Raw genomic sequence first — 15,208 nt, forward strand, 5'->3', positions numbered from 1 at the left:
CAAACCAAACCAAACCGAATCGAACCTTGTTTGTTTAGATGCTTCAATTTAAATTTTAAGTTTCATAGTAAATCAATACATGAAATATTGTAATTTAAAAAAAAAAATAGGAATGACAATCGACATGAGTTGAGTGAACGTCTTAATTTAATCATGAAATATAATGATTTTAAGTAAAATAGTGTAAATTAAAATACTTATGCATGTTATAGAATTCTTCAACTTATAAAAACTTGAACTTTTAAGGTTGTGGTTATGCATAATTAGGTTATAATCTACATTAAATAATAATAATAATAATAAATTTTTTCAGTTGGATTGATTTTAAAATGAATTCTTAGTTCGCTGTGATATCTGAATTTGTTTTTATGTATGTCGTAAAATTTTAGTCTTTAAATCCTTTTTGCGAATATTTTCTTAACAAAAGACGAATTCATATATAAATATTTCCCCTGGTGATTAAACAATTAAATTAAAAATGATAATGGTGTCGAGAGATACAAAACCGATGTTTAGAAAATACTATAAAAATGAAACAATAGTTATTTTCTTAAAAAAGAAGAAGAAATTATAACATAATTCTTAAAAACTAAACAAATATGCAAAAAATATACAATTCATCGACATATGTATGACACCACATACATGTAAAAATTAACATTTATTGTGTCAGTGTTACCATTCTCCAGTCGTCTTAATTAGAACAAAAAAATTTCTATAAGACGATCTCGGAGTCAATTTTATGATATAAATCAATTATTTTATAGATAAATATGATACGGTCTCCCCTGCTATTCTCGAAATACAGGATTAATTGACACAATAATTTGGAATATGTGGCATTAATTTATACTAAAAAAATCCATTAATATTTCAAGTAATAAAATTAGAGTATTAATTTTAATTAAAATCACAGTGCCAAATCCGCACACCACATCTGAGATTTTTCATTTCTATCCAATTTTTTTCCTTATCAAGATTTTATCTTGATTCATTGAGTTGATCTCTGTGATTGAAGGTGCCCACTTTCATTTTTAACCAGGTAAAATTAGATTCTCTCCCCTTTTTTCCCTATCTAGATGGAGATCGAATGGGTATATGAACTTTGTTTATGGTTTTCTTTTATTTATTGTTGGAGTAGATTCAAGATTGACTTGTATAAGAAACTAGTTCCAATTGTTTCAGTTTTTTTTTTTTAATTAGATATTTTGCTTGTGCCATTGATTTTTGGGGTTATGGTTGCTAAGTTTGAAGTTGCATTTCAAGAATTTGTTGTGCATTTTGTTAACGTTCTAAAGATCTCAGCTTAATTTAGCTAAAAGGAATGGGAACTGAATTCACGTTTTGGCTTGAACTGGCAACAAGTTAGTTTGATAAACAAGGTTTATAGGATGGCATGTAATCTACTGCGTGTAAGAAGGTGAAAGATGATGAATTGTTGACGCACTTTGGATTTAATTGTTAGGTGGGTTATTCGATATATAACTCATACCAATTCTTTTCACCTTGCTTCTTTGTTTGGTTAAATTTCCGATTTTTACTGAATTTTTGTTTAACATGATTGTCTGGCAAATACTAATGTTTGTGGGAATGAATGTGATCTATTATTGCCTTGCCAGTTTTTGCTCACACTAGATTAGTATAAAGAACTAATGTTGGGGGAATCAATTTAGGCAGCTTAGGTCTACTTAAGCTCGAGTGACTCAAACATGGGACTTAGCATAAGGAAACCAACTTGCCATACAGAAAAGAAGGTTGGTGAAAGAGGAAGGGAGTCCATCCCTTATACAGAGTCTAGATGTAAACTCATGCCAGTTGTAAAAGAGAGATTCTAATCCTTTTTTAAGTTAACCAAACCAATTCTTTTCAAAATCTATGACGTCTTTACCCACAATTAGGTTATGAATGGTCTGTGGACTTATAAAAGATGGAATCTTCAACAAAGATATCCAATATTTTCAAAATTTTAAAACAAAACAGCCAACTTTGTGCATCAACAATTCAGTAATTTATTTTTGTATCTTTTCATGATTTAACATATCGTGACTTGATTCTACCAATTCAACTTTCATCAAACATAAAGAAGGAACTGAAAAATTATTTTTGCAGCTTAGCCAATTAAGCTGTTAAGTTTGGATTACAAGAAAAAGGTCTCGGTCCCTGTACATTTCAGCTTCATGAATTTTTATTCATTGTATAAGAAAAATAGCTCAAATTCATGAACATCTTGCAAAATCTACAACTTCATGCACCCTATGTGTATAGCTGTGAACAAGGCAAAGTAACTATAGGAGCAAACCATGAACCAAAATAGATGGAAACAGTGGGATAAATAATTCATTATTTTCCTTTTCATTGTAAGTGAAAATACCAAGTGAGACAAGAAAAGCCAATGAAGAGAGGTTTGGACCATGATAAGCATTGTAAACACTATCTGAAATTGAACCACATTTTTTTATGGTTCTAATGACTTTATTCTTAGAGTACTTTCTGAAAAATTATTTGTAAGGATATTTAAAATATTAATGTTTTTTTAATGATGACAGGACTTCACGATTTCGTTGTGGTTAAACAGATTGATGAGTATAGAAATGGATACCATCATTTCAGGATTATAAATTATTTAAGTTTTTATTTTTTAAAGAGTTCGATTTTTTTAGCAGATGAAACTTTTATGTAAAATAATTATTACATCATGTCGACAACATTTAAGTTGGTGGATAAACTATTGGCCTGATATTTGAAAGAATGCTGATTTGATGATGATAATATGATGGTTGCAGATTATTCACTTGCTTTAGCTCGTGTAAAGGAAGTTGTGCATATAACCGATATGGTAAGAAATATTGTGTTCGTTTCCACTTACATTTACTGGGTTGTGAATAGATTACACAGGTTTAATTTTATCAAATTAAAGATGAGAAATGTAAAAGATCTAGGAAGATGCGTGGAAAAGAATATACGATTTCTTTTTTTCTTTTTTCTCTTTTTGAAGAAGCATATATGATTTATTGGTGACCGCTGGGAGGTGTTTTCATGATAGTATAATCTAAAAGGACATTTAAAGAACGATTGGTGAAGCCTTTCTACGATAGATTTATGTCCGATCTATTTCAGGATATAGCTTGAAAAATTAAGTTATTTTTGCAGGTCTACCACTCCAGTTTTCTCGATGATGAAGAAACTACTAAAGCGTGTGGATGCCCTTTGCTTCCCCTGAAAAGCCACATTAAAGGACCAGCTCCTGTATCAGAACAAGGTCAGATTAACCCCCATAATACTTGAATCTGATTGTAAGAATATTTTGCATCAACAATGGTAGAATGTATATGCAGATAGCACGGATATAGTTGATGAGGCGATAACATTCTTTCGAGCCAATGTCTTCTTCAGAAACTTTGAAATCAAGAGTTCAGCTGATAAGCTTCTTATCTACTTGACATTTTATGTTAATATTGCTCTGAAGAGGCTTGAAGGCTGCAGAACTTTAGCCGAAGGGACCAAAGCAATTATTAGTTTGGGACTGGAAACTGTACCTGTCCCTGGGGAGCCTGGATTTCCATTTCCGGGACTGTTTACTCATCCACAATCTAGACAAGAAGCAGGTATAGCATTGGCTTGATAGGCTTATAACTTTCTGTACCAAAGAGAAGAAAAATTGAAGGTACATAAATAGTTGATATTTGCATTGATTTTCCTATCTTCTGATGCTGTAGCAAATACCCAGTTTCACTGTCAGATCCTACTGATCCAAACACCACCCACTGATATATATCACAATCTACTAAATAAATGATCTGAAAACTTTAAAATCATTTAAATTCTTGTACTGTTCAACTTCTTTTATCTGATCTGAATCCTGCATGCATCTTGTTCAATATTTTCTTTTTCTTATTATAGAACTGATCCCATATTGAAATTTTTTAAATTTGTTTGCTTGAACCGTGTCTAAAATTTCTGCCAGTACTAATTTGGCATTGCAGAGCTGTAACTAGCTTCAAACCATTTTTCTCTGAGTTTCATCTTCATGATTTCGACTTTTGATCGACTTCATATGTGGTCCAAGTCTTTAGACTCGTCATATTTATTTAAACAACAAATTCCAAATAATATCTTCTTGTATATCATCAGTCCATTTAATCTTTACTAGTCATTCTATTAGTTCTTGTCTTTTCTTGATTGCACTTTCTGGACACAGAACTCTTCCGGAATTATTTGAAGCAGATACGGGAAGAAACTAGTGGAAGATTATTGAGTGTGGCATATCGACCTAATGGAACTCCAAACAAATGGTGGCTGGCCTTTGCTAAGAGAAAGTTTATGAACATCATCCAAACAAATGATTCTTCCTGATGCTTGATCTATTACTTGGAAAATTTAAAAGTATGGCTTGCTTTCATGTGCTATGTGATACTTTGCTGATGTTTTGCTTGTTTGTTTGACTTTTGAAATATCTGCGACTGACATATTATTGCTTATAGTTGCATCGTTGTTGAAGTTGGAGCCTGTCAAATTATGACAGATTGAATTGTATTGTTATAGAAGTTATCAGGAAAAAAAATTACAGATAAAAATATATTCGATTTTATAGAATTTCCCCATAACATCTGAAAGACAGTGTAAAACAAAAACAAAAACAAACAAAGAACCGTGTGATCCCGAGTATAACACGCGTGTCGGCATTGACACATGGGATTCATGTGAAAACGTCAATGTTAGAATACCACTATTTTCAAAAGAATAACTTTTATATGTGCTGGTTTAAGATCGCATCCCCGCACACATACATGCATGAAGCAGCGGTATGAAGTACACATGTTACTGTTGTTGAAGTTAACCATAAATTCCAAGTATTGAGATTTGAGGTGGTGATTATTTTTATTTTAGCATGAAATTGGAAAAAAAAAAGTGTAGTAGTTCAATTTGGATGCAAAATTGAACAAAAACCTGAACAAATCAGGGCTAAATCGTTTTTCTTTCTCCAAAAATTTATTTGATATTAATTCATCCTTTGTTGCAAATGATGGATGACCATATCTCCAGTTATATACGATAAAGTACAACTTTTTTTTTTTTGGCTTTTGAATGATAAGTATAACTTTAATAGGAATATTATTGGAATAATCGTTGCATCTAATTCTATTGTATCTCGCTTGAGGGATGATTTAATCAGTCAATTGGTCCAATTTTCGTGGTATTAAAATACTATACTTCACTCAATTGGCCAAGCCGTTACATTTATTCTTTTTGGTGGAACGAACTAAGAGAATATGAACCATTTTTTTATAAAAAAATTTCCCCTCAATTTAGAATAATAGAAATGAAAATATCAAATGTTAGGCTGCTATTCTTTCGAATATTACATGTGCCAAGGGTATCAATTATTGCTCTTAATTAAAGTTGAGTGTCATGAAATAATTGTTCGGTGATATAATTTTTTTTTTCTTTTATTATGCACGGGTTATTTTTCAAGAGAGAAAGTATAAAGTAAAATAGATAATTAACTCATTGTTTATCCGCAAAATACCAAATAAATTATCATTTTTTCGACGTATACCGCATCTTCGCCTCTCCTCTCTTTTCATACTTCCCATTTTCATCGCCCCGACACACTTTCTCGCGCTTCGTTTTTATTCTTGGACGGAAAATCTTCTTCGACTCAAGTTACAATTTCCGTTTGTAACTCGTACATTTTCGAGTTTTGGTCCAACTGTCGTCAGTTCACGATATCGATCCACGGATTTGCAAAATATTTCAGTTTTAATAATTGAAAAATTATTTACGTGACATATGATATATCAATAACATCAATTACTACACAAATAATTTTGATGTCACGTCGTCATTTTTCCTTGTCAAGTCATCCATATAGATATTTACACATGAAAACATATAATAACAACACGTGATAAATAATAAATACTATTTTTTATCATTAAATATTTATATGGTTGTTATGTGAATTGATCAACAACATGATAAAAAATAAAAAATAAAAAATATTTGAGCAGACGGTAAGACAATAATTTTTCTATTCTAACATTATTACGAGGATACTTGCTTAAACAATTTAAAATCAATACACATGCATCAACATAACAAGAAAATCTAAATATGATTATTAGGTAATTGTCTATTAAATAGATAACAAGATCAGACGAATTGTCGTGATTTTAGTATTAATTTTTTTTTCCTTTTTTTTTAAAAAATATGCCCTTTTTACACATATATATAATGAGGTTGAATGGCAATGATCGAAATCAAATTCCTACATCTAGTCTAGAATTCTCAATTATATATATATATAATATAATATTGTGTTGAATTCTCAATTATTTGATATTTGATTTCAATTCAATTCAATTCAATTCAGAGTGGCCTTATCAACATCACCACCCAGCAAAAATCCCTCTCCACTCCATTTCTCTGTAGTGCAAACACGTATATATATATATATATATATAGATATGTGTGTGTGTATGCGCGCATACATTTACGAATATTCGAATCAATTGTAGAGGCACACTCCTCCACATACACACAGGAGCAGTGGTGATTGTGGTGGTGGCGGGAAATGGCGGGAAATGATTGGATTAACAGCTATCTGGAAGCGATTCTCGATGTCGGGCCGGGGCTGGGTGACACGAAGTCGTCGTTGCTGCTGCGGGAGAGGGGGAGGTTTAGTCCCACGCGATACTTCGTGGAGGAGGTGATCACGGGATTCGACGAGACCGATCTCCATCGCGCTTGGGCACGAGTATGTGTGTTTTGGTGCTGTGAGTTTTTTTATTTTTGTTCGTATAATGTGTGTACATGTCCATCTTTTACTCTGAATTTTTTTGTTCAGGCACAAGCGACTCGGAGTCCGCAGGAGAGGAACACGAGGCTGGAGAATATGTGCTGGCGTATTTGGAATCTGGCTCGCCAGAAAAAGCAGGTTTCTTTTTTCTTAAATTTTTTCGATTTTTCCAGTCAATGATTTTCTTTTCGAAGTTTTTCTTCCGAGTTTCATTTGTTTAGGTGATGACGCGTCGATCCCTGCTTGGGAAGGAAGTCTGAATTAAAATTTCTAGATGCATATCTGAAGTGTTATGAAACGTGGGTCGCTTAATGATTTAAATTTAATAACAAATCTGTGTGTAATGGTAAAAAGATTATTGCTTCATTGAATAAAATATTGGCTAAATGGCTCGCTCTTATCAACTGTATTGCTGCCTGCAAGATATTTGAAAATCACGAAGAACAATGTGGTTTGCGGGAGAGTTATTCTGTTTGAGGCTATTGACTAATTTTCCAGTAAGCTCAAACTTAATACCATCATGGCATGTTTTTTATAAGTCAAAGAGAATCTATCCTTTTTGTTTATAGCTGTGTTGTTACTTGGGAAGTTCTGGAGTAATGGCAAGTGTTTTCAGATGGACCAGAGTTTTTTGGATGTATTTTATTCACACTATGTTTTTCGCTGGCTCGCCTTGTTACAGATTGCTAGTAATGATATAAGTTGTTGGACAAGAGCACGCTAGATTTTCTAATCATCGTTCAAGTTTGTCTTTCTTTGGCTATACTTATTTTACCTTCTGATGGGTGTCATCATTTCATAAGTGCATACTGAATTCAGTTGATATGCATGCATACTTGGAATCCTTCTTATTTATCATGCCCTTGATTGCCGTGTGATGCTTAAAATGTTTCTTAACATATGGGCATGACGGCTATGAGTATTCTAGCTCGAAAATCCATGTCTATCGACTTCATTTATTCAGATTACAAAAATATGTAATTGGCATTGATTTGCTTCTACGTTGTGATTAATTTGTGGTTGCATCCTGGAACTTTTCTTTTTCTTTTTCTTTTTACTTGTCCATGAATTTCTTTAATTATGCATATGGTTCTTAAAATGCGCATAATCTCACTCACGGTCATGGGGTGCAAAATGGTGCAACAGCAATCTTTAAGTGAAGGACACATATCAAAATCTCGAGATTAACACTAAGGGATTGTGAACCTAGGGAGAAATTCAGTCTAATCACCATTCATATTTATTTGTACACTAATGAAATTTTGTATGCTTCGATAGTTTGCAGAAAACAGTAATGATGCTAATTGAGAGAATTTTCATTATATACGTAGATTCTATTCTATCACATGTTAGTGGGCCTCTCTTCTCACCCTGGCCTTTCTCCTATGCTTCAAGGTGGCTTTAATGTGCCATGCATCTTTAATGACCATGAAGTATGATATATTTTGCTTAATAGAATGCCAAAGTCTCGTCATTAATTTAATGCTCGAAGATAACTATGATTTGTTTGTTTGACTTATTATTCGTCTTTTTGACAATTGTTGCTTTTATTTCCTCTTTACATCAGTGATATTACAAATCATGTTACATACTTTTAATGCTGGGAGTCTTAGAAAATATTTTATGATATCTGCTGTTTTATTTTTTGAAACGTATATTTATCTATCAGTAGTGTAATTGAGTTGCAATTATTTCTTTAATTTTTGTAGCTTGAAGGTGAGGAAGCCCAGAGGATAAATAAACGCCGTCTTGAACTTGAAAGGGGTCGAAAAGAAGCGGTTGCTGACATGTCAGAAGACTTATCAGAGGGGGAGAAAGGAGATGCGGTTGGTGATCTTTCATCAGCACGGAGAAAGCAATAGAGGTCGATTGCCAAGAATTAGTTCGGTTGACACTTTAGAGGCATGGATTAATCAACAAAAGGGGAAACAATTATACATTGTGTTGATTAGGTATGAAGTAAATCTGCTTGTCTCGTATTTCACATTATGATTAAAAAGGTATTTGGCGTTGATATCCCGTTTTTTGCTTGTTATTTATTAATTTGGTGTTTGATAACTTTGCTTGGTTTTGCTGGTATAGTCACTCTTTAACTAAAATAAAGTTAGATAATCGGTCTTCAGTTTCGGAATGATTATACTCGAGTATTGATTTCCTTCTAATGATTATTTTTAAGACCGCCAGGAGATGAAGGGAACTCATATATTTGAACATGCAGAATTTATTATTTGAGGCCCCCGCCTAATAATAACGATATAGAATGGTATGCAACTTAATACGTGCTTGCTGACACAAGCTTCTCCCGCAGCATTCATGGCTTGATACGCGGTGAAAACATGGAGCTTGGTCGTGATTCTGATACTGGTGGTCAGGTATGTATTATGTGCTGTTCCCAGGGGAATTTTTATGTCATTTTCATACGCCAGTGGTGCTTCAAAGATTCAGGGGTTGTTTCGTGATTTGCCAAACTTGTTCTCAGTTGATTCAATATCAACATTTTCATGGATAATGCTTTAGTGCTTTACTTTCCTTTTTCTATATTTTTATCAGGTGAAGTATGTTGTTGAGCTGGCAAGAGCTTTAGGTTCAATGCCAGGTGTGTATCGTGTTGATTTACTCACTAGACAAGTATCATCACCAGAAGTAGACTGGAGCTATGGTGAACCCACAGAGATGCTACCTTCAAGAAATTCAGAAGGTTTGGTGCATGAAATGGGAGAGAGTAGTGGTGCTTACATCATTCGCATTCCTTTTGGACCTAAAGATAAATATATTCCAAAAGAACTTCTGTGGCCACATATCCCTGAATTTGTTGATGGTGCTCTTAACCACATCATACAGATGTCCAAGGTTCTTGGTGAACAAATTGGTAATGGATATCCTGTTTGGCCTGTCGCAATTCATGGGCATTATGCAGATGCAGGTGACTCTGCTTCTCTTTTATCTGGTGCTCTGAATGTACCCATGATTTTAACTGGTCATTCATTGGGTCGCGATAAGCTGGAACAGCTTTTGAGACAAGGTCGATTGTCAAGGGATGAGATTAATTCTACCTTCAAAATAATGCGTAGAATAGAGGCGGAGGAGTTATCACTTGACGCTTCTGAGATTGTCATTACTAGCACCAGACAAGAAATAGACGAGCAGTGGCGTCTGTATGATGGTTTTGATCCAATTCTAGAGCGTAAATTACGAGCGAGGATTAAGCGCAATGTGAGCTGCTACGGAAGATTCATGCCTCGCATGACTGTAAGTACTGTAATTCCACTTCAGATTCCAAACTACTAGCGTCTAATTTTTTTTTTGCCGATCAAATTTATATTTTAGACTGTTCTGGTTTTTTATCATAGTTTCTCTGTAAGTAAATGAATGATAAATACTCCTTTATGGAACTTACTTTTTGAATGTGAATTTGTTATGCGGCCTCGCTGTCTCTGAACTTGTCTGAAACTCTTAGGTTTTTATGATTTACTCAAAGAGTGAGTTTCGACTATCAGGTAATACCACCTGGGATGGAATTTCATCACATCACTCCTCATGATGGAGACATTGATATAGAAACAGAAGCAAGCGAAGGTGGCAAGTCTCCAGATCCACCTATTTGGGTAGAGGTTAGATAATATACTGCAAAATCTGGTTCTAGTAAGGCAGTACTTTTTAGATAGATTTATTTTTCAAAATTCATGAAATATTTAATTCCTAAAATTTTGACCTCCCTCCATTTTTATTTCTTAAGTTAATGCTAGTATCTATACGGTGATACATGTACAGATAATGCGCTTCCTTTCAAATCCAAGGAAGCCTATGATACTTGCACTCGCTAGACCAGATCAAAAGAAAAACCTCACTACTTTGGTAAAAGCTTTTGGAGAATGTCGTCCTCTTAGGGAACTTGCTAACCTTGTAAGCTGCCACCCAAACCCATTTTCGTGGAATGCATTGAGTAGTTGTACCTGTATTGTTGTTTTTATTTGTTTCCCTTATTTTTTGCAGACATTAATAATGGGTAACCGTGACAATATTGATGAAATGTCAAGCACTAATGCTTCAGTTCTTTTATCAATCCTTAAGATTATCGATAAGTATGATCTCTATGGTCTAGTGGCATATCCAAAACATCACAAGCAAGCTGAAGTTCCTGAAATCTATCGCCTAGCAGCAAAGACTAAGGTACTCTCGTGTTTATTTTGTAGCTTAAGCAATATTGGCGACTTTAAGAAAAATAACTGTATAGTAAAGGTTCGGACTTGGCTCCTTGTAGTTTTATTGTAAGCTAGAATTGTTTTAGAATTTTATATCCATTCTCTTGAATATAATACCAACTGTTCATAAGTTTCTTGGTACAATCTTGATACGGATTGAACTTCGGATTCGGTAAGCTAACACCCGAAGCTTTTCCCCCTCAAACATAAGGTTTTGAGATAGCATCTAATCTGTGGCCTATGGCCTACACACATGTCTGCAATTCTGGGACTGAGCGAGTGAATAACTCGGCAAGGTCAGCCCCTTTACACTCTTGGGCATGTCAATATTATTGGTTCAAATTGGGCCAAAATGTTCAAGATTGTGGTACCAAATTGGAAATGGCAAATCCCTTGTGAATTTTCTAAGTACTTACATAGTATATATTGTTTCAATTGGGAAGTATTTGATTTTTCAGTGCATGCGTGTGTGCTACCATTAGCTGATATGTGTATTAAAATATTACATATGCTGAAACTTTTAAGTGTTTCATTTTTTTTTTTGGACAGGGTGTGTTCATTAATCCAGCTTTCATTGAGCCTTTTGGGCTTACTTTGATAGAGGTATGCCACGTGCTTCTGATGACTTTAAACTTGGCAAATTCAATTTTGTTCAATTGACGATTTTGATCTCTCCACCATCAAACAGGCTGCAGCACATGGTTTGCCCATTGTTGCCACAAAAAATGGTGGTCCCGTTGACATACACAGGGTATTTCAACTCTTTTCTCTTTGTTTATCATCTCAGATATTTTGCGGAAGATATTTCTTCTCCTGAAGCTTTTATATCTTAGTTTGTTATTTGGTATCTATCGTTATTGCAGGTTTTAGACAATGGTCTCCTTATTGATCCCCACAATCAACAGTCCATTGCTGACGCTCTTTTGAAGCTGGTTGCAGATAAGCATCTCTGGGCAAAATGCAGAGCAAACGGTCTTAAAAATATACATCTTTTTTCATGGCCAGAGCATTGTAAAACTTATCTCACTAAAATAGCAAGTTGCAAACCAAGGCAGCCTCGTTGGTTACGAAATGATGACGACGACAAAAATTCAGAGTCAGATTCACCGAGTGATTCCTTGAGGGATATACATGATATATCTTTGAACTTAAAGTTTTCATTTGACGGAGACAAGGATGGGAGCCGAGAAAATATTAATGACACTCTAAACCCTGAAGTTCAAAAGAGTAAACTAGAAAATGCTGTTTTGACATGGTCTAGAGGTTCTGCGAAGAGCGTGCAGAAATCTGGGTCGACTGATAAGGGAAATCAGAACTCTGCAGGTGGTAAGTTCCCCGTATTGAGGAGGAGGAAACACATGTTTGTGATTGCTGTGGATTGCCATGAAGGTGATGGTCTTTCTGAATGTGTAAGAATGATCTTTGAGGCCGTGGAGAAGGAAAGGACTGAAGGTTCGGTCGGGTTTATATTAAACACGTCCTTTAATATTACAGAAACATATTCATTTCTGATTTCAAATGGCTTTAACCCGACTGATTTTGATGCATTTATTTGCAATAGTGGCGGTGATCTTTATTATTCATCGTTTCACTCCGAGGAAAACCCTTTTGTAGTAGACTTGTATTATCATTCGCATATTGAATACCGTTGGGGTGGTGAAGGATTGAGAAAGACTCTAGTCCGATGGGCTTCTACAGCTGAGAAGAAGGGAGAAAGGGAAGAACATCATGTTGTTGAAGATGAAGAGACTTCAGCTGACTACTGCTATTCTTTCAAAGTTCAGAAGCCTGGAGTGGTAAACCAATATTCCTTATTTTTCTCGCTGTATAGGGTATTGGAACTTACTGTATCAACGACTTGAAATACGCCGCGTCTCTTACTTTGTCCTTCAGTCGTTGCATACGGATCCTGCCCTATTCCTTGATCTCATTAATTTTGCTGTTTTATTGCCCTTCATTGCTATATCTCCATCATAGTAAAACATCCGATGCCATTTTAACAAGAACATTTGTCTTTCAGGTTCCCCCTGTCAAGGAACTAAGAAAGTTATTGAGAATTCAAGCACTTCGTTGTCATGTTATTTATTGTCGAAATGGATATAAGATTAATGCGATTCCGGTCCTTGCTTCTCGTTCCCAAGCACTCAGGTACCACTTTTACTCGGTGATGATATTTTCTTGTGACGTCTATGCTTGCAGCCATTAAATTGTATATTCTAAAGTTTTAAGTACAGTGTCCTGCATTTGCCTGGCATTTCATTTATCAGTGTAGTATACGCCATCCTAAGTTCTAAAGAAGTACCCTTCAGTGCATACAATTTAATGCTTTGTTTCTTGAAGCTGGATTAGTGTCTCCAAGTACTCAACCTCCCACACTTTCCACGTGAGAAAAGTAATATGAAGATGGTTTTCTTCTTTCTTGCCTCAACCCATGCTTCTTACGATCAGACATTGTTTTGTTTGATCCATTGAACAACTAAATGGAGCTCTCGTCATCCTCATATCTTTGAAATGGAGCTCTCGTCATCCTCATATCTTTGACCCTTTCTTTGGTATAGCATTTTGCACATCACCATGTCATAAATGGAATCATAACTCGACATGTAAAACTTGCTTTTCAGGTATTTATATCTTCGCTGGGGTATGGACCTATCAAAGGTCGTGGTTTTTGTCGGAGAAAGTGGGGACAGTGACTATGAAGGATTGCTAGGAGGTGTTCACAAGTCTGTCGTGTTGAAAGGCGTTTGTAGTAGCACAAACAACCAACTCCATGCGAACAGAAGCTACCCACTGACCGACGTCATCTCCTTTGATAGCCCTAATATTGTCAGCATGCCTGAAGGATATAGCAGCTCTGATCTCCGAGCCTCATTGGACGAGCTACAGTTCCTCAAATTCTAACTTTTCAATTATAAGTGCATACCTACCAAAATTAAGAATGATGAATACTCAAATTTTACGGATTACATCCTGTTGCTCACAGCACAGTGACACTATGTTGTGAAAGCATATAGTTTGGGATACACAGGTTACAGTGTATATTCTTGAAACCTTTGATATGCGAAAAGCTTGTTTGGCTGCTCTATATGTTGAAAATGTCAACAAAGACAACAGTCCAATATGTAAGTTTATGAAACCTCCAACGTTTATCCGAAGCTGGTGCCTTTGTTTACAGATTTCAATATTTTTATTTAGCTGTAACACTGGCCGTTTCAATGGCTCTTCAAAACAACAGGAAAGAATTCAATAATTCTCTCTTTTTTGGCCACTCCGCTGTGTCATTTCACGTTTTCTGGTGCTTGTTTTAAGGCATACAACCGATTTTATGTGCATGGTTTGTCGATTATTATTAATCTTAATTCATCTTATTTTTCCAATTTTACCATTCTCCTAAATCCAAACTTACCATCAATTCCCTCCGCTGACCGTCGACCGACCACCCCCGCCACCGGCCGTCGCCCGACGCCGCCTCCGCTGCCGACCACCCCCTCCTCCGACAGCCGTCCGCTGCCGACCACCCCCTCCTCCTGCCGGCCGCCGTCGCCGCCTCACAGTCGGCCGACCACCATCGCTGCAAAAGTGGAAGGACAATTTTGTAAATTCATCAAAAGATTATTAATTATCTCATTCTTAACAATCATACCAAACATAATATTATTTTATCATTATCTATTTAAATCATTCTTCTTATCATTTCTCTCTTAATCATTTCATAATTTTATTCTCCAATCAAACGTAGCCTAAGTGTGCAATATTATCACGGGGGAGTGTCACCTAAGTTATGTTGCAATAAGTATCTTCCAATAGGAGAGAGGTGACGGCGAACAAATTTCACCCCATGTCATTACAAAAAAATTATCGGGGGAGTGATATGGTGTATTTTTGAAATTGAAACTATTATGTATTTAATATAAATTGATTGTAAGATTGAATTTGTTGGACCGTGTTCAAGTGAGTTCATACACACCTATATTTGTGGTTGTAATTAGTTAACCGTAATGTGTCACGCTCACAATTTATTGTTCACAGCTTCAGTCTTAGCTAGGAATTAGGTGGCAATGGGTCTATAATATTTTGTTACATCTTAATTTATTATGTTTATTATGAAACGATCTTATGTATCTATATTCGTAAGCCATGGCAACTTTGTTCATATTTATATAATTTTTACACATAATATGATTAAATTCCCCTGATCACTTTTTGC

At 35.1% G+C, this 15,208-nt stretch overlaps 1 protein-coding gene and 1 pseudogene across 5 annotated transcripts; both read left to right on the forward strand.

The window, feature by feature from the left end:
* Positions 1 to 894: 894 nt before the first annotated feature.
* LOC142552004 (actin-related protein 2/3 complex subunit 3) lies at positions 895 to 4,478 on the forward strand. Of its 5 annotated transcripts, none has more exons than XM_075661565.1 (6): positions 900 to 1,042; positions 1,316 to 1,465; positions 2,784 to 2,836; positions 3,151 to 3,259; positions 3,336 to 3,605; positions 4,199 to 4,478. In XM_075661565.1, exons 3-6 carry the CDS (start codon positions 2,834 to 2,836, stop codon positions 4,351 to 4,353), a joined length of 537 nt encoding a protein of 178 aa, XP_075517680.1. In that variant the 5' UTR covers positions 900 to 1,042; positions 1,316 to 1,465; positions 2,784 to 2,833; the 3' UTR covers positions 4,354 to 4,478. The 5 variants fall into 5 exon arrangements, with proteins under 5 accessions (XP_075517678.1, XP_075517680.1, XP_075517679.1 ...); XM_075661564.1 differs by having other exon boundaries at positions 901 to 1,042; positions 1,299 to 1,465; XM_075661562.1 differs by having other exon boundaries at positions 901 to 1,042; positions 1,306 to 1,465.
* Positions 4,479 to 6,321: 1,843 nt separating this feature from the next.
* Positions 6,322 to 14,086, forward strand: LOC142552006 (putative sucrose-phosphate synthase; annotated as a pseudogene).
* Positions 14,087 to 15,208: the final 1,122 nt, after the last annotated feature.

Source organism: Primulina tabacum, chromosome 7 (genome assembly GCF_025594145.1).
Source record: "Primulina tabacum isolate GXHZ01 chromosome 7, ASM2559414v2, whole genome shotgun sequence".
NCBI classification, from domain to species: Eukaryota; Viridiplantae; Streptophyta; class Magnoliopsida; order Lamiales; family Gesneriaceae; genus Primulina; species Primulina tabacum.